Consider the following 24984-nt stretch of genomic DNA (forward strand, 5'->3'; position numbering starts at 1 on the left):
ACTGTGAAAAAATGATCTCAATAATCAATGTGAAAAGTTACAATTGTTTCATGCTCTTTACATTTTTGTCAAAATATTAATAACTCTCTGTTGGTTATAAATATGTAGGGAAATGAGACAAAAGTAAAACTGATGTTCATTTAGTACACTGTAATTTAGAATGTTAGAAATACTGAGAATTAAAGTGTCTTTTTAAATAAAATACTTAAGATTCATTTAAATAGTGCTTACCTTCTTCTTACCATATAACTTATAAGACAGAGGGAGCATCTTTTTTATGCCTTGGCAAATACTCTGTTGAACGGTGGTAGTGTCAGAATTCCCAGTCAGCAGTTTCTTCTGTTACTCCATTCGTATTTTATTCAGTTTTCACTTTCAGCATTATCACTTTTATTTTCTTTGCCGCACTTTCATCTTTGTTGGCTAATTCCCTGGGAGAAAAGGAGGCAACACAAATACACACTTTGCTGTCTATGTGTGAACTGACTAACAGATGCCCAATGTCTAATCACCAACAGCCTTTGAGAGAAGTGACAAAATTGGTCACTGATCATGATATGCGTTTGTTTGCTTTGTGGACTGAAGAGCTAGCAGGGCAGTTTGAACTTTATGCAGTTATAATTCATATACCATGTTGACTGAAATTTAAACTCTGCTCTTGGGGGACTAATGCTGTTTAGGTAAATTATAACTGAAATTCAGGCATATCAGGACTGTGCAGTGCAAGAACTGCCTAAATAAATGAGCTGTCACATCATATTGGTTGCATATGAGTTCTGTAGTAATTATAATTTTAATTTTGTTGAACACGATGGTTTTACAATAAAGTCACTCTTTTTAAGGCTTCTTAGAGGTGATTTACAGAATGTAAATGTTTGCTTTGGTATCTATATCAAGGTAAGCTAGATTATGCTGTGATAACAAATGACACCTAAATCTCAGTGCTCTTAGTACCTTCCATGGCCAATTGCCTGGGAGGAGAGGAGGAGGTTCTGTTTCACTTTGTCCTTACTCAGGAACCCAGGCTGAGGGAGACTTCATCTCTATGCTTCTGTAATTACCAGTTCAGGAATTGGAAACATGATGAATTGCATACTATCTCTTAAAGTTTTCACCCAGAAGTGATATATACCATTTCCAATCATGAATCACTGGCCAAAGTAAGGCACATGGTCATGTCCCAAAGTGGATAGAGAAGTGAAACTCTACCATGAGCCTAGAAGAAAGAAATGCTGAGCGAGTAGCATTAGTGACCACCACAGTTTCCAAAGACTTAACCTGGGGAGGGCTTGTCAGGGAGGAGCCACTGAGAACTGATATTGCAGACTTAGATGTGTCAGATTGTCACTTTCTGCTAGTGAAAGTATCAAGTTGAGGCAAAGTTGTGTGTACTTGCATTTCAGGACCCTGGTCACTGATTTTATGAAAATTAAGTTAGAGGTCAGGATGAAGCCAAGAAGTTGTAAGAGAGGAGAGATGGATCATAGGGACCAAGCAGAGCCCTGGAGAGCAGAACCCATCCAGATGAGCGCTCTGAGACTATCTACCATTCTACTTGATTTCAGCTCTTTAATGGTTACTGTCGCTGAGCCACTGTCTGTTTTCACTTGAGTTGACTACATAGTTGGGAGTTCTGGAATATCTGACAGAAATGAATCTGAAATTGAACTTTCAAGGAAAGGTAGGCTCTTGCTATGGTCTGGCAGGAAGAAATGGCAAGGGCATTCTAGGAGTAAGTAGGTAAGGGACAAACAAGTGCAAAACCAGTGTAAGGTGTAATGGGATGTTATGAATGTGGTAGGAGTACTGAGCTTCTTAAAACAAGGGGACAGAGAAGAACCACAGAGAATTAATTGCATAGTGATCCTCATTTAGTTATTAGCATTCCATATTTAGTGTTGTCTTATGTCTTTAGCCACAAATACATTAAACTCAGCAAGTCCTCAACAGTGTATTCAGATGGGTACCCATAAAGTATCCTGTCTCATAGTTTTCTGTGTCACTGAAGCTAAACATTTCAATACATCCATATACCAGGGTAATTTAGAATCACTTCATAGCCATGCCCACACCTGAACTTCTCATTTTAATCTAAATATGATCCATTTTTTTGTCTAAATTTTTTCTAACAGTATGAGGTAAGAACGAAAATATTTAAGACACACCTAATCAAGCAGGAGCTATTTGAGCTTGCATTCATATATTTCTTGGCACATTACATGAAGTATTATATTTGGGAAAATACAGTTAATATAAAATGGTCAGTTTTGGTATGGTATAGTCATATGCTGGGATAAGAACACTGTACCAAGTCATTTATAATCAAATGACCACATTATATTTAAATCTTCCAGACAGGTAAGGGATTTCAAATTAAATATCTATATTCTTAGACATAGTGCTTGACTAATTGACTGAATTTAGATTTTTTTTTTTTTTTTTTTGCCTAGATATTTGGATGTTGTATAGACTTATCCTTAGCACTGGACCCACTGGCGTTTGGGCAACTTCTTTAGTTCTTTCAACCTCCCTCTCAATTTTCTAAGAACAGCTATAGGGGTATTTGGGTTCCAGGAAATTGCCCTGTGTAGTGTTCTTTGCACAAGCATGCTGCATTGTTCTTTCAAGCCTGAATATTTCCCCGTTAACTTGGACATATTACACGTGATATCATGCAAGGGATGTGAGCCATGTCAGTACAGGAATTGTACTCCAGTGGTCATCAGAAGTTTTCATATTTATTCAGCATTATAATCTTTTCCATGTGACTATTACTGAATTTGGGAGACTGTCTTGCTAAATGATGTAGGTATCGTCTCAATTATCTAAGTTGTTTATAACACCAAAAATTGATTGTTAATATTAGGGCAATAAACTTTCTTCGGTGAGACCAACCAATGTATTAGAGATGATGAAGGAATGGAAAAATAACCCAGAAAGTGATGAGGAAAACACAACAGAAGAGAAGAATAATCTGTCCACTGAAGAAAAGTTGAAAAGTTACCAACCCTGGGGAAATGTCCGTGATGCCAATTACACTTCAGATGAAGAGGAGGAAAAACAGGTAGGAAGAATCATTGCTGCATTTCTCCCAAGTGTAAAATACCCTCACCGCACCTGGAACATTTTTTTGCAAATCTGTCTTTTTGTTGTTAGTTTGTAACAAAGGCCGAGCATTATATAGCAAGTAAAGTTCTTTCTGCCTTATAAGGCTAGCATGATTTAGCGATGTGGCCTACATGTATATTTTAAGGTTGGTGATTATGTAGGGCAGGTGTCTGCAAACTTTTTCTGTAAGGGAACAAACAGTAATATTTTAGGCTTTGTGGGCCATAGTAGTCTTTGTCACAACTACTCATCTCTGACGTTGTAGCATGAAAACAACCATAGACAACAAATGAATGAGTGTGGCCATGTTCCAACTCAACTATTTTTTCCCCCAAAACAGATGGCATGCCAAATTTGGCCCAAGAATCAAAATTAATAATTTTTGTACTCTACCAGACTATAGAATTTGGAATGGGTCTATGTATTACTTAGAAAATGATAATTATTCAGTTATTTTTGTCTGAATTTATGGTAGCAAAAACTTTTTATATAGGTTTATTATTTTACCTTGTTAGTTCTGAATGCAGTTTTATTCTTTTTAATGAAAAGAATTGAATAACATTTTGATTAGTTCTAGATTGTGATCTGTTAACTGGATATCCTGACAAAGTTACCCAAAGGTCCCCTTCCATGCTTCCTTGTTTGTTTCTGAATTTGCAGAAAATTTCTCTGTGTGTGTTTGTTCTCCTTCCTGTCTTGAAATCTGATTAACGTATCTGAACTATTATTTAATAATTGAGCATCCTGCCAGCAGGGACTGTGTTCACCTCAGGGTAGCCAGACTTCTCGTGAGGAGTCACTTGTTTCTGATTCTAGAAATCAGAATTAGGCAGAGTGCAGAGAGGGACTGCCAGGGTAAATCCTGGATCAGACTCAGGGAGGTGCAGCATTGCTGGCCTACACCCCTCCATGCCAAGAATCCTCTCAGTAACTTACAGAAAGGGACATGGTAACATGATCTATTCATTGATTTTGATTTAGTGGTTGAGAACTTCTTCATTACTTTATAGCAAATGTTAGATAATAAGCATAACATAATGATTTAGATATTTTGAGATTATAATATTTTTACCATAATGTAGACATAAGCTCATTGAATTCTTTTTCCTCTCTAGTGTGTTAACAACTCCTACGATGCTTAGCTCTTGAGTGTATTTTATATTCTCCTTAAAAATAATATCATAAAATTCCATGTTTGCATTTCTTATTGAACATAGTTTGAAGATTTTTATTGGCTGACTTGGCATTTTATACACATATACATACTTATGCACACACATACACATATACATGTATACACATATACTCACATATTCTTACACATACATACATACATCTACATATACTCACATATGTACAATTATACACACGTTTTATGGCCTTGAGTTGTATTTGTCACTGCATCTAACATAAAATATGCTTGTGAACCAAATGTCTTCCATCCCCTTTTCCATTGCCGTGTCACACTTTTCCCCTCCCACTCCTTCAGCCACTGCTGCAAGTCACAAATTAATGAAACTTACGATGTGATTCTCAATTCTGGAGGGCTACTTGTTATAAATGTCATAACAGTTAATTCTTGCAAGGTGGGTAGGAGCTTGTCTTCCCTTGATGTCCTCTAAGGAACTTTCCCATGCTTAGGTTTGGGAATTTCTCAAAAGCCAGGGTAATCACACCTTTCGAAACAATGGCAGAGCTCTTGGAAAACTAGCAGAGAGGGTTAGTGAGGATGTGTTAAAAACAAAAACAAAAGCAAAAGCACTTGAACTCAGCACCTTCCTCCTTCCCTAAATAATGGTCCCTTAGTTCCAAATGCCTCGGACATTACGGGAAAGTGCAGTCTGCATCTCCTCATTGTTCATATTTGAACTAAGATATCACACTACACTTGTTTCAGATTTGTTTTCAAATAGTTGGCACTTGGCAATGTCCTTTTGTTCATTTCCACTTTTGGTTATGGCATTCTGAGGACAGTAATGTTCTCTCATGTATATCTTGTTTCTCACATGCCGAGGACATCTAGATAATGTTTTGTGCTGTTGGTAATCCTCTGAATTCTCTAAGACAAAGTCTTTATCAGCTTTACTGGATAGACTCGACTTTCACTCCCGCAATAGCATTTGCTCGTCTTCCGATGAGACACTTGGCAGACCACTGCTTTGCAGTAGTGTGCCTTTTAACATTAGGTCCTTAAGGATTCCTGATAAATGGTATATGTTTTCATTATTCATAAGCTCAGAAAACAATTGGAGAGAAATGAATGTCCATAATTAAAGTGTACCTCCCCATAACCATGGAGGAAGGGACTGGAATCTCTAGATGCAATACAAGTATATTTGCATTATGGAATTCTTGCTTTGTAATGGAGAAACCTCCTAGTTATAAAATTGTTTATTTAACACAGTCTTGAATGAATTTGTTTAATGAAAATAGAAGATTTTCAGGCCAGGCACGGTGGTTCACACATGTAATCCCAGCACTTTGGGAGGCCCAGATGGGTGGATCACCTGAGGTCAGGAGTTCGAGACCAGCCTGGACAACATGGCGAAACCCTGTCTCTACTAAAAATACAAAAATTAGCTGGGCACGGTGGCACTCGCCTATAATCCCAACTACTTGGGAGGCTGAGGCAGGAGAATCGCTTGAACCCAGGAGGCGGAGGTTGCAGTTAGCCAAGATCACGCCACTGCACTCCAGCCTGGGCAACGAAATGAGACTCTGTCTCCAAAAAAAAAAGAAAAAAAGAAAAAAGAAAAGAAAATAGATTTTTGTCGTTATTTTCTTTTGTGATAATTTTTCCTTGACTGAAAACCTAGTTGTTATAGTATTGTAGGAAATAGTACATGTAGCAGTTGCTTTATCTAGGCTAGAAAGTAGAAAGGCGTGATAGTTTAGAAACTTTGAAAAATTATTTTGATAAACGATATGTGTTCATAAAACATTTTTTCAAAGACAAGAAATGTTGACATTTAAATAACATTGAAATTTAATACTTTGATATGTTGATAATGTTTCTGTGAGGAAAAACTTAAATTTTCATGATATTTTAGTGAGTGGGATAAAAATTTTCTTTTCCTGAAAATTACATTTTTGCTTTCTGAGTCCATGAGAACTGACTATCATATGAAAATGTGATGGCACTTGCATAATTGTGGCACATTTTCTTATCCCAGTATTGAAGCATTGCAATATGGCATATGTACCCAAGCCCTTAAAATATCATAATAGTTAAAAGTATAACTTCGGATCTAGGCTGCCTGGATTCAGGTTCTGGCTTCACCACTTACAAGCTTTATGATGTTCGGCAAGTCTCTAGGCCTCCATTTTCTCATCTGTAAAATAGTAATAATAATCTCACCAACTAAGTGCTAGGTGAAATCATGCATGTAACACTCTTGTCACGTGGTAAGTACTTATTAATGTTAGCCATTAATGCTTTCATTATTATATTACTAAAAATGTATATAGAATATTACTAAAATTGCATATATTTTCCTGGCTGTATCAAGGCTCCTTTGGGTATAAGTGTGGGAATAAACTAGTAAACAAACCAAGAAATTTCATTTTCAAAAGTGATAATATGCTGCTTCTAACCTCGTTTGCCCTCTGAGTTTGGTGAGTTTCTTAGGGTACTGTGGAAGATTGGATTCTTGTTTCCAATTAATTATTCCTTTCCTGTAAATAATTTGTACATGCATATCCTTTGCCATGTGACTTTGCAGTTCTCCCTAGTAGAACTGTTGAAGGCTATTTTCTCACCCTACTAATGTTGGTCTTGGCTGTTATTCTGGCTGATGGAACGTTAAAAGGGTGTAATGTAAGCAGAGACCTTAAAAGTGTTTGCATGATTTAGCTTGCTCTCTTCTATTTCTGTCACCTGCCATAAGAAGAGCATGCCTGCAGAAAGCCACAGGTTCCAGAATTGTGGAGATTTGTGGAACAGATCTGAATTCAGTCTAATACTTGAAGTTTAGCCTAGCACAACCAAACTGATATTAATTGAGAAAAATAAATACTTGCTGTTACAAGATGCTGAGATTTTTGCAGTTGTTTGTTGTATAGTTATGCAGAAAAGAGTTTAATAGGTGGCCTAAACTGCTATGCTTCAAAAGACCTATTTATTTGCAAGGTTGACCCTTGGCTCATTTCTGGGAACTTAGCTAATTTTGTCTAAACTATTTGTGCAAACAATATGGTTTATGCTGAATACCTACTTTCCTTCTGAGAGTCTGGGATTTTGGTAGGTGTTAGGCAGAGGCTGCCTACGTGACCATGGATGCTGAGTCTCCAATGGGCTTCCAATGTTGGCAACATTTCACACATGCTGTCACAACCAATTGCAGGGGGAATTAAGCACATCCTCTGCAACTCCCCTGGGAGAGGACACTTGGAAGCTTGCTCGTGGTTTCTCTTGGATTTAGCCTGAAGTGCCTTTTCCTTTTGCTGGTTGTGCTTTGCATCCTTGCACTGTAATAAGTCATAGCCATGAGTACGAATATAAATGTTAAGTCCTGTGAGTCCTCCCAGTGACTCATTGAACCTGGGGTTGATTGTGGGGACCTCTCAAACATAGTTGAATAACTACTGCAATAGCAGACTAATACAGGTACAAATAACTAATTTTGCTAACATGAATCTTGACCTGTTATTTGATCTAATGCTGCTTGCAATGTGAGTTGCTGGCCTGGATTCATAGGCTCCCATAAACAAGGCTTTTGTTCTAAAGGGATATTTTGTCCCTACTTCTACTCCCACACAAGGGCTTTTTTATTTTTTATTTTTTATTTTTTATTTTATTTATTTATTTTTTTCTTTTTATTATTATTATTATTATTATTATTATTATTATACTTTAGGCTCTATGGTACATGTGCGCAACGTGCAGGTAAGTTACATATGTATACATGTGCCATGCTGGTGCGCTGCACCCACCAACTCGTCATCTAGCATTAGGTATATCTCCCAATGCTATCCCTCCCCCCTCCCAACCCCACAACAGTCCCCGAAGTGTGATGTTCCCCTTCCTGTGTCCATGTGTTCTCATTGTTCAATTCCCACCTATGAGTGAGAATATGCGGTGTTTGGTTTTTTGTTCTTGCGATAGTTTACTGAGAATGATGATTTCCAATTTCATCCATGTCCCTACAAAGGACATGAACTCATCATTTTTTATGGCTGCATAGTATTCCATGGTGTATATGTGCCACATTTTCTTAATCCAGTCTATCATTGTTGGACATTTGGGTTGGTTCCAAGTCTTTGCTATTGTGAATAATGCTGCAATAAACATACGTGTGCGTGTGTCTTTATAGCAGCATGATTTATAGTCCTTTGGGTATATACCCAGTAATGGGATGGCTGGGTCAAATGGTATTTCTAGTTCTAGATCCCTGAGGAATCGCCACACTGACTTCCACAATGGTTGAACTAGTTTACAGTCCCACCAACAGTGTAAAAGTGTTCCTATTTCTCCACATCCTCTCCAGCACCTGTTGTTTCCTGACTTTTTAATGATTGCCATTCTAAGTGGTGTGAGATGGTATCTTATTCTGGTTTTGATTTGCATTTCTCTGATGGCCAGTGATGGTGAGCATTTTTTCATGTGTTTTTTGGCTGCATAAATGTCTTCTTTTGAGAAGTGTCTGTTCATGTCCTTCGCCCACTTTTTGATGGGGTTGTTTGTTTTTTTCTTGTAAATTTGTTGGAGTTCATTGTAGATTCTGGATATTAGCCCTTTGTCAGATGAGTAGGTTGCAAAAATTTTCTCCCATTTTGTAGGTTGCCTGTTCACTCTGATGGTAGTTTCCTTTGCTGTGCAGAAGCTGTTTAGTTTAATTAGATCCCATTTGTCAATTTTGGCTTTTGTTGCCATTGCTTTTGGTGTTTTAGACATGAAGTCCTTGCCCATGCCTATGTCCTGAATGGTAATGCCTAGGTTTTCTTCTAGGGTTTTTATGGTTTTAGGTCTAACATTTAAGTCTTTAATCCATCTTGAATTGATTTTTGTATAAGGTGTAAGGAAGGGATCCAGTTTCAGCTTTCTACATATGGCTAGCCAGTTTTCCCAGCTCCATTTATTAAATAGGGAATCCTTTCCCCATTTCTTGTTTTTCTCAGGTTTGTCAAAGATCAGATAGTTGTAGATATGTGGCATTATTTCTGACGGCTCTGTTCTGTTCCATTGATCTATATCTCTGTTTTGGTACCAGTACCATGCTGTTTTGGTTACTGTAGCCTTGTAGTATAGTTTGAAGTCAGGTAGTGTGATGCCTCCAGCTTTGTTCTTTTGGCTTAGGATTGACTTGGTGATGCGGGCTCTTTTTTGGTTCCATATGAACTTTAAAGTAGTTTTTTCCAATTCTGTGAAGAAAGTCATTGGTAACTTGATGGGGATGGCATTGAATCTATAAATTACCTTGGGAAGGATGGCCATTTTCATGATATTGATTCTTCCTACCCATGAGCATGGAATGTTCTTCCATTTGTTTGTATCCTCTTTTATTTCCTTGAGCAGTGGTTTGTAGTTCTCCTTGAAGAGGTCCTTCGCATCCCTTGTAAGTTGGATTCCTAGGTATTTTATTCTCTTTGAAGCAATTGTGAATGGGAGTTCACTCATGATTTGGCTCTCTGTTTGTCTGTTATTGATGTATAAGAATGCTTGTGATTTTTGTACATTGATTTTGTATCCTGAGACTTTGCTGAAGTTGCTTATCAGCTTAACGAGATTTTGGGCTGAGACAATGGGGTTTTCTAGATATACTATCATGTCATCTGCAAACAGGGACAATTTGACTTCCTCTTTTCCTAATTGAATACCCTTGATTTCCTTCTCTTGCCTAATTGCCCTGGCCAGAACTTCCAACACTATGTTGAATAGAAGTGGTGAGAGAGGGCATCCCTGTCTTGTGCCAGTTTCAAAGGGAATGCTTCCAGTTTTTGCCCATTCAGTATGATATTGGCTGTGGGTTTGTCATAAATAGCTCTTATTATTTTGAGATACGTCCCATCAATACCTAATTTATTGAGAGTTTTTAGCATGAAGGGTTGTTGAATTTTGTCAAAGGCCTTTTCTGCATCTATTGAGATAATCATGTGGTTTTTGTCTTTGGTTCTGTTTATATGCTGGATTACATTTATTGATTTGCATATATTGAACCAGCCTTGCATCCCAGGGATGAAGCCCACTTGATCATGGTGGATAAGCTTTTTGATGTGCTGCTGGATTCGGTTTGCCAGTATTTTATTGAGGATTTTTGCATCAATGTTCATCAAGGATATTGGTCTAAAATTCTCTTTTTTTGTTGTGTCTCTGCCAGGCTTTGGTATCAGGATGATGCTGACCTCATAAAATGAGTTAGGGAGGATTCCCTCTTTTTCTATTGATTGGAATAGTTTCAGAAGGAATGGTACCAGCTCCTCCTTGTACCTCTGGTAGAATTCGGCTGTGAACCCATCTGGTCCTGGACTTTTTTTGGTTGGTAAGCTATTGGTTATTGCCACAATTTCAGCTCCTGTTATTGGTCTATTCAGAGATTCAACTTCTTCCTGGTTTAGTCTTGGGAGGGTGTATGTGTTGAGGAATTTATCCATTTCTTCTAGATTTTCTAGTTTATTTGCATAGAGGTGTTTGTAATATTCTCTGATGGTAGTTTGTATTTCTGTGGGATTGGTGGTGATATCCCCTTTATCATTTTTTATTGCATCTATTTGATTCTTCTCTCTTTTTTTCTTTATTAATCTTGCTAGCAGTCTATCAATTTTGTTGATCCTTTTAAAAAACCAGCTCCTGGATTCATTTATTTTTTGAAGGGTTTTTTGTGTCTCTATTTCCTTCAGTTCTGCTCTGATTTCAGTTATTTCTTGCCTTCTGCTAGCTTTTGAATGTGTTTGCTCTTGCTTTTCTAGTTCTTTTAATTGTGATGTTAGGGTGTCAATTTTGGATCTTTCCTGCTTTCTCTTGTGGGCATTTAGTGCTATAAATTTCCCTCTACACACTGCTTTGAATGCTTCCCAGAGATTCTGGTATGTTGTGTCTTGGTTCTCGTTGGTTTCAAAGAACATCTTTATTTCTGCCTTCATTTCGTTATGTACCCAGTAGTCATTCAGGAGCAGGTTGTTCAGTTTCCACATAGTTGAGTGGTTTTGAGGGAGATTCTTAATCCTGAGTTCTAGCTTGATTGCACTGTGATCTGAGAGATCGTTTGTTATAATTTCTGTTCTTTTACAGAACAGAAATTCTGTTTGATCTCTCAGACTGCTGTGCTAGCAATCAGCGAGACTCCGTGGGCGTAGGACCCTCTGAGCCAGGTGTGGGCTATACTCTCCTGGGGGCACCGTTTCCTAAGCCCGTCGGAAAAGCACAGTATTCGGGTGGGAGTGGCCCGATTTTCCAGGTGCCGTCTGTCACCCCTGGAAAGGGAACTCCCTGACCCCTTGCGCTTCCCGAGTGAGGCAATGCCTCGCCCCTGCTTCGGCTGGTGCACGGTGCACTCACCCACTGACCTGCGCCCACTGTGTGGCACTCCCTAGTGAGATGAACACGGTACCTCAGATGGAAATGCAGAAATCACCTGTCTTCTGCGTCGCTCGCGCTGAGAGCTGTAGACTGGAGCTGTTCCTATTCGGCCATCTTGGCTCCTCCCCCACAAGGGCTTTTTGTATAAGGCTTAGGTTTTACCACAGGCTTAACCAGATTCCCATTGTTGCAAAGATGTATTAGTGAATCCTTTAAATGACTTCCCTCTCTTCCCAAGCCTGGGTTTTGCTCAGCTCCCCTTAGGGCCTATAACTGTCTGGCCGTGCTATGCATATCCTTTCTCTATAGAGAACCAACCCATTGTGTTGGGTTATAACATGTATTGCTTCAATTCCAAATGTGTTAATTTGGGTCCATTTATCTCTTACCTACCTTTATGCTATAAGTGTTACATGTATTACATCTACATAATTATAAACCCCACAAAATAATGATATAATTTTTGCTTTAAATTGTCATGTATGTTTTCAAGAAATTAAGAGGAAAAATTTCTTATATTTATCCAGATAGTTATCATTTCTGATACTCTCCTTTTTTCTTAACTTTTGATCATTTTTTCTGATGAAGTATCTGTGGAAATTTGAAATGTTCTTCACTTATATGTATTGTGTCACTTTTCTCTGGATGCTTTCAAGGTCATCTCTTTATCTTTGATTTTCAGCAGTTTAACAATGCTATTGCTAAGCGTGTTCTTCTTCACTTTTATCCTGCTTGGGGTTTGCTGATCTCTGTGAATCTGTAAATTTGTACCGTTAGCCACGTTTTGGAAGTTTTGTCATTACCTTTTCTTTTTTTTTTCTGAGACTCCAATTACTCATATATTAGACAGTGTGATATCGTTCTATAGGTTCCTGAGGCACTATCCATTTTTTAATCTTTTTTTTCTATTCTTTACATTGGATACTTTCTATTGATCTATCTTCAGGCTTACTGGCTCTTAATGACTTAATGCCAGTACATTGAGAAATTTAGATGAAATGGTAATTTCTTTTAAAAGTACAAAAACAGTTACACAAAAATAGAAAATCTGAATCGTTCTGTATTTATTTTTAAAATCATATCTGTAGTAAAGAACTTCACTAAAAAGGAAACTTTATTCCCAAATGATTTCACTGTCTAATTCTTCTAAATCTTTAAAGAAGAAATAAGAGAAAACTTACACACCAACTCCTGAGAATATTTCCCAACTCATTTATAAGGCATGTTTGCCTTATAAATAACAACAATACCTAAACATGACAAGGATGTTACAAGAAAATTATTAGCCAATATCTCTCACAAATTATAGACATAAAAATTTCAAATGATATTAGCAAACTGAATCCAGAAATATATAAAAGAATAGCATATCATAATTAAGTGTTTGCAGTATATTCCAGGAATGCAGGTTTGGATTAACATCCAAAAATCAACCAACATAATTCACTATGTATAGATAAAGGAGAAAGCTATATAATTATCTCAATGATTTTGGGAAAAGCATTTGATAAAATTCAACACTCAAACATGAGAAAATCCTCAGCAGACTAGGAATAAAAGGGAACTTCTTTTACATAATAAGAGATTTTACAAAAAAAAATCCAAAACTACAATTAGTATCATTCTTAATGGCAAAATATTGAGTGTTTTCATGCTAAAGATAGGAGAAAGGCAAGGATGTTCTCTCTCACTAATTCTCTTTAACATTGTACAAAATGTTCTAGCTGATGCAACAAGGCAATTAAAAGAAATAAAATTATATATATTGTAAAGGAAGAATAAAACTGTCTTTACTTGCAGATGACATGTTTGTATACATAGAAAATCCCAAGGAATCTACAAAAAGTGAATTAAAGAGGTTGCTGGATGCAAGATCTATATATAAAAATTGTATTGTTATATATTAGCAATGAACAATTGGGAAATAAAATTTTAAAATACTAATTGCCGCAAAACATAAAACGCTTAGTGAAAAATCTAACAAAATATATGCAAAATATTTATACCAAAACCATGAAATGTTGTTAAGCAGAATTGAAACAGACTGAAATAGATGGAGAGATATACCATGTTTATGGTTTAGAATATTTGGTACTATTAAGATGTCAGTTCTCCCCAAATTAACTTACACGTTTAAACCAATCCCAGTTGAAATCTAGAACACTTGCTTTTTTGTTATAAATTGACAAGATGATTCTAAAATTTATTTGGAGATACATAAAACCTGGAACAGACAAAATAACCTAAAAAGAACAAAGTTGCAAGACTTATATGACTTGATTTCAACATTTACTACATAGATACAGTAATTAATACAGTGTGGTATTGATGTAAGGATAAACAAATAGATCAGTAGAGGGGAGGAGCCAAGATGGCCGAATAGGAACAGCTCCGGTCTACAGCTCCCAGCGCGAGCGACGCAGAAGACGGGTGATTTCTGCATTTCCATCTGAGGTACCGTGTTCATCTCACTAGGGAGTGCCACACAGTGGGCGCAGGTCAGTGGGTGAGCGCACTGTGCCCAGCCGAAGCAGGGGCGAGGCATTGCCTCACTCAGGAAGCGCAAGGGGTCAGGGAGTTCCCCTTCCAGGGGTGACAGACGGCACCTGGAAAATCGGGCCACTCCCACCCGAATACTGTGCCTTTCCGACGGGCTTAGGAAACGGTGCCCCAGGAGAGTATAGCCCGCACCTGGCTCAGAGGGTCCTACGCCCACGGAGTCTCGCTGATTGCTAGCACAGCAGTCTGAGATCAAACAGCAAGTCGGCAGCGAGGCTGGGGGAGGGGCGCCCGCCATTGCCCAGGCTCGCTTAGGTAAACAAAGCAGCCTGGAAGCTTGAACTGGGTGGAGCCCACCACAGCTCAAGGAGGCCTGCCTGCCTCTGTAGGCTCCACCTCTGGGGGCAGGGCACAGACAAACAAAAAGACAGCAGTAACCTCTGCAGACTTAAATGTCCCTGTCTGACAGCTGTGAGGAGAGCAGTGGTTCTCCCAGCATGCAGCTGGAGATCTGAGAACGGGCTGACTGCCTCCTCAAGTGGGTCCCTGACCCCTGACCCCCGAGCAGCCTAACTGGGAGGCACCCCCCAGCAGGGGCAGACTGACACCTCACACGGCCGGCCAGGTACTCCAACAGACCTGCAGCTGAGGGTCCTGTCTGTTAGAAGGAAAACTAACAGAAAGGACAACCACACCAAAAACCCATCTGTACGTCACCATCATCAAAGACCAAAAGTAGATAAAACCACAAAGATGGGGAAACAACAGAGCAGAAAAACTGGAAACTCTAAAAAGCAGAGTACCTCTCCTCCTCCAAAGGAACGCAGTTCCTCACCAGCAACGGAACAAAGCTGGACGGAGAATGACTTTGACGACCTGAGAGAAGAAGGCTTCAGACGATCAAATTACTCCGAGCTACGGGAGGATATTCAAACCAAAGGCAAAGAAGTTGAAAACTTTGAAAAAAATTTAGAAGAATGTATAACTAGAATAACCAATACAGAGAAGTGCTTAAAGGAGCTGATGGAGCTGAAAACCAAGGCTCGAGAACTACGTGAAGAATGCAGAAGCCTCAGGAGCCGATGCGATCAAATGGAAGAAAGGGTATCAGCCCTGGAAGATGAAATGAATGAAATGAAGCGAGAAGGGAAGTTTAGAGAAAAAAGAATAAAAAGAAACGAGCAAAGCCTCCAAGAGATGTGGGACTATGTGAAAAGACCAAATCTGCGTCTGATTGGTGTACCTGAAAGTGACGGGGAGAACGGAAACAAGTTGGAAAACACTCTGCAGGATATTATCCAGGAGAACTTCCCCAATCTAGCAAGGCAGGCCAACATTCAGATTCAGGAAATACAGAGAACGCCACAAAGATACTCCTCGAGAAGAGCAACTCCAAGACACATAATTGTCAGATTCACCAAAGTTGAAATGAAGGAAAAAATGTTAAGGGCAGCCAGAGAGAAAGGTCGGGTTACCATCAAAGGGAAGCCCATCAGACTAACAGCGGATCTCTCGGCAGAAACCCTACAAGCCAGAAGAGAGTGGGGGCCAATATTCAACATTCTTAAAGAAAAGAATTTTCAACCCAGAATTTCATATCCTGCCAAACTAAGCTTCATAAGTGAAGGAGAAATAAAATACTTTACAGACAAGCAAATGCTGAGAGATTTTGTCACCACCAGGCCTGCCCTAAAAGAGCTCCTGAAGGAAGCGCTAAACACGGAAAGGCACAACCGGTACCAGCCACTGCAAAATCATACCGAAATGTAAAGACCATCGAGACTAGGAAGAGACTGCATCAACTAACGAGCAAAATATCCAGCTAACATCACAATGACAGGATCAAATTCACACATAACAATATTAACTTTAAATGTGAATGGACTAAATGCTCCAATTAAAAGACACAGACTGGCAAATTGGATAAAGACTCAAGACCCATCAGTGTGCTGTATTCAGGAAACCCATCTCACGTGCAGAGACACACATAAGCCTAAAATAAAAGGATGGAGGAAGATCTACCAAGCAAATGGAAAACAAAAAAAGGCAGGGGTTGCAATCCTAGTCTCTGATAAAACAGACTTTAAACCAACAAAGATCAAAAGAGACAAAGAAGGCCATTACATAATGGTAAAGGGATTAATTCAACAAGAAGAGCTAACTATCCTAAATATATATGCACCCAATACAGGAGCACCCAGATTCATAAACCAAGTCCTGAGTGACCTACAAAGAGACTTAGACTCCCACACATTAATAATGGGAGACTTTAACACCCCACTGTCAACATTAGACAGATCAACGAGACAGAAAGTCAACAAGGATACCCAGGAATTGAACTCAGCTCTGCACCAAGCAGACCTAATAGACATCTACAGAACTCTCCACCCCAAATCAACAGAATATACATTTTTTTCAGCACCACACCACACCTATTCCAAAATTGACCATATACTTGGAAGTAAAGCTCTCCTCAATAAATGTAAAAGAACAGAAATTATAACAAACTGTCTCTCAGATCATAGTGCAATCAAGCTAGAACTCAGGATTAAGAATCTCACTTAAAACTGCTCAACTACATGGAAACTGAGCAACCTGCTCCTGAATGACTACTGGGTACATAACGAAATGAAGGCAGAAATAAAGATGTTCTTTGAAACCAACGAGAACCAAGACACAACATACCAGAATCTCTGGGACACATTCAAAGCAGTGGGTAGAGGGAAATTTATAGCACTAAATGCCCACAAGAGAAAGCAGGAAAGATCCAAAATTGACACCCTAACATCACAATTAAAAGAACTAGAAAAGCAAGAGCAAACACATTCAAAAGCTAGCAGAAGGCAAGAAATAACTAAAATCAGAGCAGAACTGAAGGAAATAGAGACACAAAAAACCCTTCAAAAAATAAATGAATCCAGGAGCTGGTTTTTTGAAAGGATCAACAAAATTGATAGACCGCTAGCAAGATTAATAAAGAAAAAAAGAGAGAAGAATCAAATAGATGCAATAAAAAATGATAAAGGGGATATCACCACCAATCCCACAGAAATACAAACTACCATCAGAGAATATTACAAACACCTCTATGCAAATAAACTAGAAAATCTAGAAGAAATGGATAACTTCCTCAACACATACACCCTCCCAAGACTAAACCAGGAAGAAGTTGAATCTCTGAATAGACCAATAACAGGAGCTGAAATTGTGGCAATAATCAATAGCTTACCAACCAAAAAAAGTCCAGGACCAGACGGGTTCACAGCCGAATTCTACCAGAGGTACAAGGAGGAGCTGGTACCATTCCTTCTGAAACTATTCCAATCAATAGAAAAAGAGGGAATCCTCCCTAACTCATTCTATGAGGCCAGCATCATCCTGATACCAAAGCCTGGCAGAGACACAACAAAAAAAGAGAATTTTAGACCAATATCCTTGATGAACATTGATGCAAAAATCCTCAATAAAATACTGGCAAACAGAATCCAGCAGCAAATCAAAAAGCTTATCCACCATGATCAAGTGGGCTTCATCCCTGGGATGCAAGGCTGGTTCAATATACGCAAATCAATAAATGTAATCCAGCATATAAACAGAACCAAAGACAAAAACCACATGATTATCTCAATAGATGCAGAAAAGGCCTTTGACAAAATTCAACAACCCTTCATGCTAAAAACTCTCAATAAATTAGGAATTGATGGGACATATCTCAAAATAATAAGAGCTATTTATGACAAACCCACAGCCAATATCATACTGAATGGGCAAAAACTGGAAGTTTTCCCTTTGAAAACTGGCATAAGACAGGGATGCCCTCTCTCACCACTTCTATTCAACATAGTGTTGGAAGTTCTGGCCAGGGCAATTAGGCAGGAGAAGGAAATCAAGGGTATTCAATTAGGAAAAGAGGAAGTCAAATTGTCCCTGTTTGCAGATGACATGATAGTATATCTAGAAAACCCCATTGTCTCAGCCCCAAATCTCCTTAAGCTGATAAGCAACTTCAGCAAAGTGTCAGGATACAAAATCAATGTGCAAAAATCACAAGCATTCTTATACGTCAATAACAGACAGAGAGCCAAATCATGAGTGAACTCCCATTCACAATTGCTTCAAAGAGAATAAAATACCTAGGAATCCAACTTACAAGGGATGTGAAAGACCTCTTCAAGGAGAACTACAAACCACTGCTCAAGGAAATAAAAGAGGATACAAACAAATGGAAGAACATTCCATGCTCATGGGTAGGAAGAATCAATATCATGAAAATGGCCATCCTTCCCAAGGTAATCTACAGATTCAATGCCATCCCCATCAAGCTACCAATGACTTTCTTCACAGAATTGGAAAAAACTACTTTAAAGTTCATATGGAACCAAAAAAGAGCCCTCATCGCCAAGTCAATCCTAAGCCAAAAGAACAAAGCTGGAGGCATCACACTACCTGACTTCAAACTATACTACAAGGCTACAGTAACCAAAACAGCATGGTACTGGTACCAAAACAGAGATATAGCTCAATGGAACAGAACAGAGCCGTCAGAAATAATGCCACATATCTACAAGTATCTGTTCTTTGACAAACCTGAGAAAAACAAGAAATGGGGAAAGGATTCCCTATTTAATAAATGGTGCTGGGAAAACTGGCTAGCCATATGTAGAAAGCTGAAACTGGATCCCTTCCTTACACCTTATACAAAAATCAATTCAAGATGGATTAAAGACTTAAATGTTAGACCTGAAACCATAAAAACCCTAGAAGAAAACCTAGGCATTACCATTCAGGACATAGGCATGGGCAAGGACTTCATGTCTAAAACACCAAAAGCAATGGCAACAAAAGCCAAAATTGTCAAATGGGATCTAATTAAACTCAAGAGCCTCTGCACAGCAAAAGAAACTACCATCAGAGTGAACAGGCAACCTACAAAATGGGAGAAAATTTTCACAACCTACTCATCTGACAAAGGGCTAATATCCAGAATCTACAATGAACTCCAACAAATTTACAAGAAAAAAGCAAACAACCCCATCAAAAAGTGGGCGAAGGACATGAACAGACACTTCTCAAAAGAAGACATTTATGCAGCCAAAAAACACATGAAAAAATGCTCACCATCACTGGCCATCAGAGAAATGCAAATCAAAACCACAATGAGATACCATCTCACACCAGTTAGAATGGCAATCATTAAAAAGTCAGGAAACAACAGGTCCTGGAGAGGATGTGGAGAAATAGGAACACTTTTACACTGTTGGTGGGATTGTAAACTAGTTCAACCCTTGTGGAAGTCAGTGTGGCGATTCCTCAGGGATCTAGAACTAGAAATTCCATTCGACCCAGCCATCCCATTACTGGGTATATACCCAAAGGACTATAAATCATGCTGCTATAAAGACATATGCACACGTATGTTTATTGTGGCACTATTCACAATAGCAAAGACTTGGAACCAACCCAAATGTCCAACAATGATAGACTGGATTAAGAAAATGTGGCACATATACACCATGGAATACTATGCAGCCATAAAAAATGATGAGTTCATGTCCTTTGTAGGGACATGGATGAAATTGGAAATCATCATTCTCAGTAAACTATCGCAAGAACAAAAAACCAAACACCGCATATTCTCACTCATAGGTGGGAATTGAACAATGAGAACACATGGACACAGGAAGGGGAACATCACACTTCGGGGACTGTTGTGGGGTGGGGGGAGGGGGGAGGGATAGCATTGAGAGATATACCTAATGCTAGATGACGAGTTGGTGGGTGCAGCGCACTAGCATGGCACATGTATACATATGTAACTTACCTGCAGATTGCGCACATGTACCATAAAACCTAAAGTATAATAATAATAATAATAATAATAATAATCATAATAAAAAATTAAGATAAAAAAAAAACTTCATTAGTCCCTTATCTGTAGGATAAATTCCAAACTTTTTAGTACAGTATGTAAGGTATTCCCTGTCCTAGCCTCTGCCCATCTGTGGATATTCATTAAAAATAAAAAAAATAAAAAAAAAAAAACCAAATAGATCAGTAGAACAAAATTGGGAGTCTAGAAATAGACCCATGTTTATACAGTCAGTTGATTTTTGACAGAGATTTCAAAGCAATTCGAAGGGGTAAATGATAGTCTTTTTAATAAATAATGCTAGAACAATTGTAGATATATATGAGGGAAAATGAAATTTGACCCCCTAGCTAAAACTGTACACAAAAATTAGTTTGAGAAGGGTAGAACTAAATCTAAAAGCAAAACTATAAAGCTCCTAGGATAAAACATAAGAGACTATCTTCCATCCAGCAGATAGTCAAAGATTCTTAGAACATAGACACAGAAAGCACTTTTAAAAACTGGTAAAATGGTTCCTAAAAATAAAACACATTTGCTCATCAAAAGTATGTTAAAAAATAAGCAAGCCACAGACAGGGAGAAAATATTTGCAATAAATATATATGACAGAAGACTTGCATACAGAATATATAAACAACTCTTACAGTGCAATAAGGCAATCCATGTTTTAAAATAGTCAGTAGACTTGAACAGACACTTCACATAGGAAGATATAGAAGTAGTCAATAAGCATATGAAAAGATGCTAAACATCATTAGTCATCAGGAAAATGGAAATTTAAGTCCACCACAGGATATCACTACATACTTTCTAGAATGGCCAAAATTAAAAACTAACAAGTCCAGATGTTGGCAAGGATATGAAACAACTGGAATTTTCCCACCTTGCTGGTGGGAATGCAAAATGGTACTATTCTTTCAGAATATAGTTTGGCATTTACTTTTTTTGTATGTGTGTGATGGAGTCTTGTTCTGTCACCCAGGCTGGAGTGCAGTGGTGCAATCTCAGCTCACTGCAACCTCCGCCTCCTGGGTTCAAGCAATTCTCCTGCCTCAGCCTCCTGGGTAGCTGGGACTACAGGCGTGCCACCACACCCAGCTAATTTTTTGTATTTTTAATAGAGATGGGGTTTCACCGTGTTAGTCAGGATGGTCTCTATCTCCTGACCTCACGATCCGCCCACCTTGGCCTCCCAAAGTGCTGGGATTATAGGCGTGAGCCACCGCGCCTGGCTGGCATTTACTTTTAAGGTTAAGCATTCATTTACCATTTATCCAGCAATCCCAAGTTCACAAAAAGATTTGTAGTATATGTTTGTAGCAGCTTTATGTATAAGCAGCCCCAAACTGGAAACAACCCAAATATTCATTAACAGAAGAATGAGTAAACAAATTGTATTATATCCTTACAAGGGAGCATTACTTGGCAAGGAAAAAGAAATGAGTTACTATTACATAGATGAATCTCAAAAACCTATGTTTCAATAGCATGGGAATTTATGAATATCTGAATAAAAATTCAATTAAAAATGTTAAGCAGGATAACTCAGATACAAAAGAGTACATAATGCATTCTTTTTCAAGTATATGAAGTTTAAAAAAGGCAAAGCTAATTTATGTTGAAAAAATCAGAATAGTTGTGGCCCCCAGGAGAAGAGGGTTGACTGGGTTGTGGCAAGAGAGAACTTTCTTGGTAATTGTTCTATTTCTTGATTGTGGTGTTGGTTATACAGGCCTATGTGTTTGTCAAAACTCATCAAACTGTACACTTCAGATATGTGTATTCTGTATATAGATTATACCTCAGTTACAAAGAAAAGAAAGATATTTATATTTTTCCCTAATTTGCAAGTTAGATTTCATTTCTGTTGACTCCACACAAGACCCAGATCTTTATGCAAGTAACCTTAGAAGTCTATATATTTGGAAGTCAATTTTTCTTCTTCCCTTAGCTTTTCTTTCCCTTCCTTCTTCTGATAACCATAGGGATGTGAGAGAAGGTGGGTAGCCATTACACACAAAACTATAGCAGAAAACTTATATCAGAATTTTGTCATTTGGACCTTGTGCAGGCCTATAATTTGAATGTGTGACTCTAGAAATTGTTGCTATGGTGATAAACCACTTTACTTAAATAGCATGTATTTTACTCAAAATTCAGAGAAATGCTAACAGTTTCTAGTAATCATGCACTGGTATTAACTGGCAGGGATATGCCTAGAGCTTACAGGTTTTGCATCCATTATCACCAGACAAGTTCATCAGGTTAAAGCTATGCCAGTGAATAATGAAATATGTATAGTTAGTCCAATTTTCCTGTTACATATCTCCCCTTGCACACATGGAGCCCCTTTTTCAAGATTAATAATATGAGCTAGAGAAATTAGGCCAAGGGTACTGAATTACAAAAAGGTGAAACTGGAGGAAAGCTTGTAAGGTCATCTTTTCCATCATTCTGCCACCAATAGAACTGACTATTCTTCAACTGTCCCAAATGGTAAGAATTTGCCAGAGATGAAGAACAATTGAAATGCTGCTTGAGGCAGCCCTTAATGTAACCATCCTGACTGACTGCAGCACTCAGAGATGCTGTCCACCTCCACAGTGCTGAAATATGCCTCCTTCTTCATTTTATAGACTTTGATTATATATAGCTTCTTATTCTTTATCTTTTAGATTGAAGAGCTCTCTTAAAAAGAAACCTTCATCCCTTAATCATATTAGTAGCCTGTCTGTAAACATTCTCTGGTCCCTTTATATCTGTTCAAGCTGGTTGCAGTGTTTCAGGTACAAATTGATCATGATTTTATATAAGGATAGAAATTTTTTTCTTTGATTTCTAAAATGCTTTCTGATGATAGCTAGGTTTTTCTGACCAGTGTGCAATGGTACATTAGACTAGTATCTTCAAAGAACAGCCTACAGTGATTTTTAGGTCTTGGATTGGTAAATATATGCCCAACAGTCTCATAATGATCATTTAGAATCTTTCCCCTTAGAACTAAGTATTGAAATTCCTCTGTTATCTTTCTCCCGCTTTGTACAATCTTATGGGAGCTCATCACCTTCTATTTGCTTTTCCTGACCTGGAAGATCTTTTAGCCTTGGCAATTTCATTTTTCATTTCTCTGTTCTATTACTTACAAAACTATAAAATTGCATCAGTGACAGCATAGATCCCTGAGGAATCCCACCAGCTATGAGAGACAAAAAGGAGAAACGCAAAACTTAGATAATCTATAACCTAACAAAATAAATCCCTGAAAAATTAAGATTTGTTCATGTTTCTAGATAAAGCTTGGAAGCTGGAATTTGCCTTGCCCACTCCAGGAACTAAGAGGCTTGGCTCTTTGTGAAGAAAACTATGGCCTGGCCTGGAGGGCAGCAAGGTGGCCATTCTGCATTCGTGTCCTGTTAGCATCAGAGGAATGGTTTCAATGAAGGATATTTGAGGGGAGTCTCAGATTCTTCTTTTTTATTATTATACTTTAAGTTTTAGGGTACATGTGCACAACATGCAGGCTTGTTACATATGTATACATGTGCCATGTTGGTGTGCTGCACCCATTAACTCGTCATTTAGCATTAGGTATATCTCCTAATGCTAGCCCTTCTCGCACCCCCTACCCCACAACAGGCCCTGGTGTGTGATGTTCCCCTTTCTGTGTCCATGTGTTCTCATTGCTCAATTCCCACCTATGAGTGAGAACATGTGGTGTTTGGTTTTTTGTCCTTGCAGTAGTTTGCTGAGAATGATGGTTTCCAGCTTCATCCATGTCCCTACAAAGGACATGAACTCATCATTTTTTATGGCTGCATAGTATTCCATGGTGTATATGTGCCACATTTTCTTAATCCAGTCTATCATTGTTGGACATTTGGGTTGGTTCCAAGTCTTTGCTATTGTGAATAGTGCCACAATAAACATACGTGTGCATATGTCTTTATAGCAGCATGATTTATAGTCCTTTGGGTATATACCCAGTAATGAGATTGCTGGGTCAAATGGTATTTCTAGTTCTAGATCCCTGAGGAATCACCACACTGACTTCCACAATGGTTGAACTAGTTTACAGTCCCACCAACAGTGTAAAAGTGTTCCTATTTCTCCACAACCTCTCCAGGACCTGTTGTTTCCTGACTTTTTAATGATTGCCATTCTAACTGGTGTGAGATGGTATCTCATTGTGGTTTTGATTTGCATTTCTCTGATGGCCAGTGATGATGAGCATTTTTTCATGTGTCTTTTGGCTGCATAAATGTCTTCTTTTGAGAAGTGTCTGTTCATATGCTTCGCCCACTTTTTGATGGAGTTGTTTGGTTTTTTTTCTTGTAAATTTGTGTGAGTTCATTGTAGATTCTGGATATTAGCCCTTTGTCAGATAAGTAGATTGCAACAATTTTCTCCCATTCTGTAGGTTGCCTGTTCACTCTGATGGTAGTTTCTTTTGCTGTGCAGAAGCTCTTTAGTTTAATTAGATCCCATTTGTCAATTTTGGCTTTTGTTGCCATTGCTTTTGGTGTTTTAGATATGAAGTCCTTGCCCATGCCTATGTCCTGAATGGTATTGCCTAGGGTTTCTTCTAGGGTTTTTATGGTTTTAGGTCTAACATTTAAGTCTTTAATCCATCTTGAATTAATTTTTGTATAAGGTATAAGGAAGGGATTCAGTTTCGGCTTTCTACACATGGCTAACCAGTTTTCCCAGCACCATTTATTAAATAGGGAATCCTTTCCCCATTTCTTGTTTTTGTCAGGTTTGTCAAAGAACAGATACTTGTAGATATGTGGCATTATTTCTGACGGCTCTGTTCTGTTCCATTGATCTATATCTCTGTTTTGGTACCAGTACCATGCTGTTTTGGTTACTGTAGCCTTGTAGTATAGTTTGAAGTCAGGTAGTGTGATGCCTCCAGCTTTGTTCTTTTGGCTTAGGATTGACTTGGCGATGCGGGCTCTTTTTTGGTTCCATATGAACTTTAAAGTAGTTT

The 24984-nt window shown here is 38.3% G+C and overlaps 1 protein-coding gene across 21 annotated transcripts in view; it reads left to right on the forward strand.

Moving 5' to 3' along the window:
• The window catches only part of STK33 (serine/threonine kinase 33), a 225311-nt gene that overhangs the window by 174287 nt on the left and 26040 nt on the right, over nt 1-24984 (forward strand). For all 21 annotated transcript variants that reach the window (XM_054438441.2, XM_054438449.1, XM_063671961.1 and 18 more), the window contains one exon: nt 2867-3064. In XM_054438441.2, the coding sequence (XP_054294416.1) occupies nt 2867-3064 (198 nt within the window). The remainder of the gene's footprint in view (nt 1-2866; nt 3065-24984) is intronic.

The sequence above is a fragment of the Pongo pygmaeus genome, chromosome 9 (assembly GCF_028885625.2).
Source record: "Pongo pygmaeus isolate AG05252 chromosome 9, NHGRI_mPonPyg2-v2.0_pri, whole genome shotgun sequence".
Classification (NCBI taxonomy): domain Eukaryota; kingdom Metazoa; phylum Chordata; class Mammalia; order Primates; family Hominidae; genus Pongo; species Pongo pygmaeus.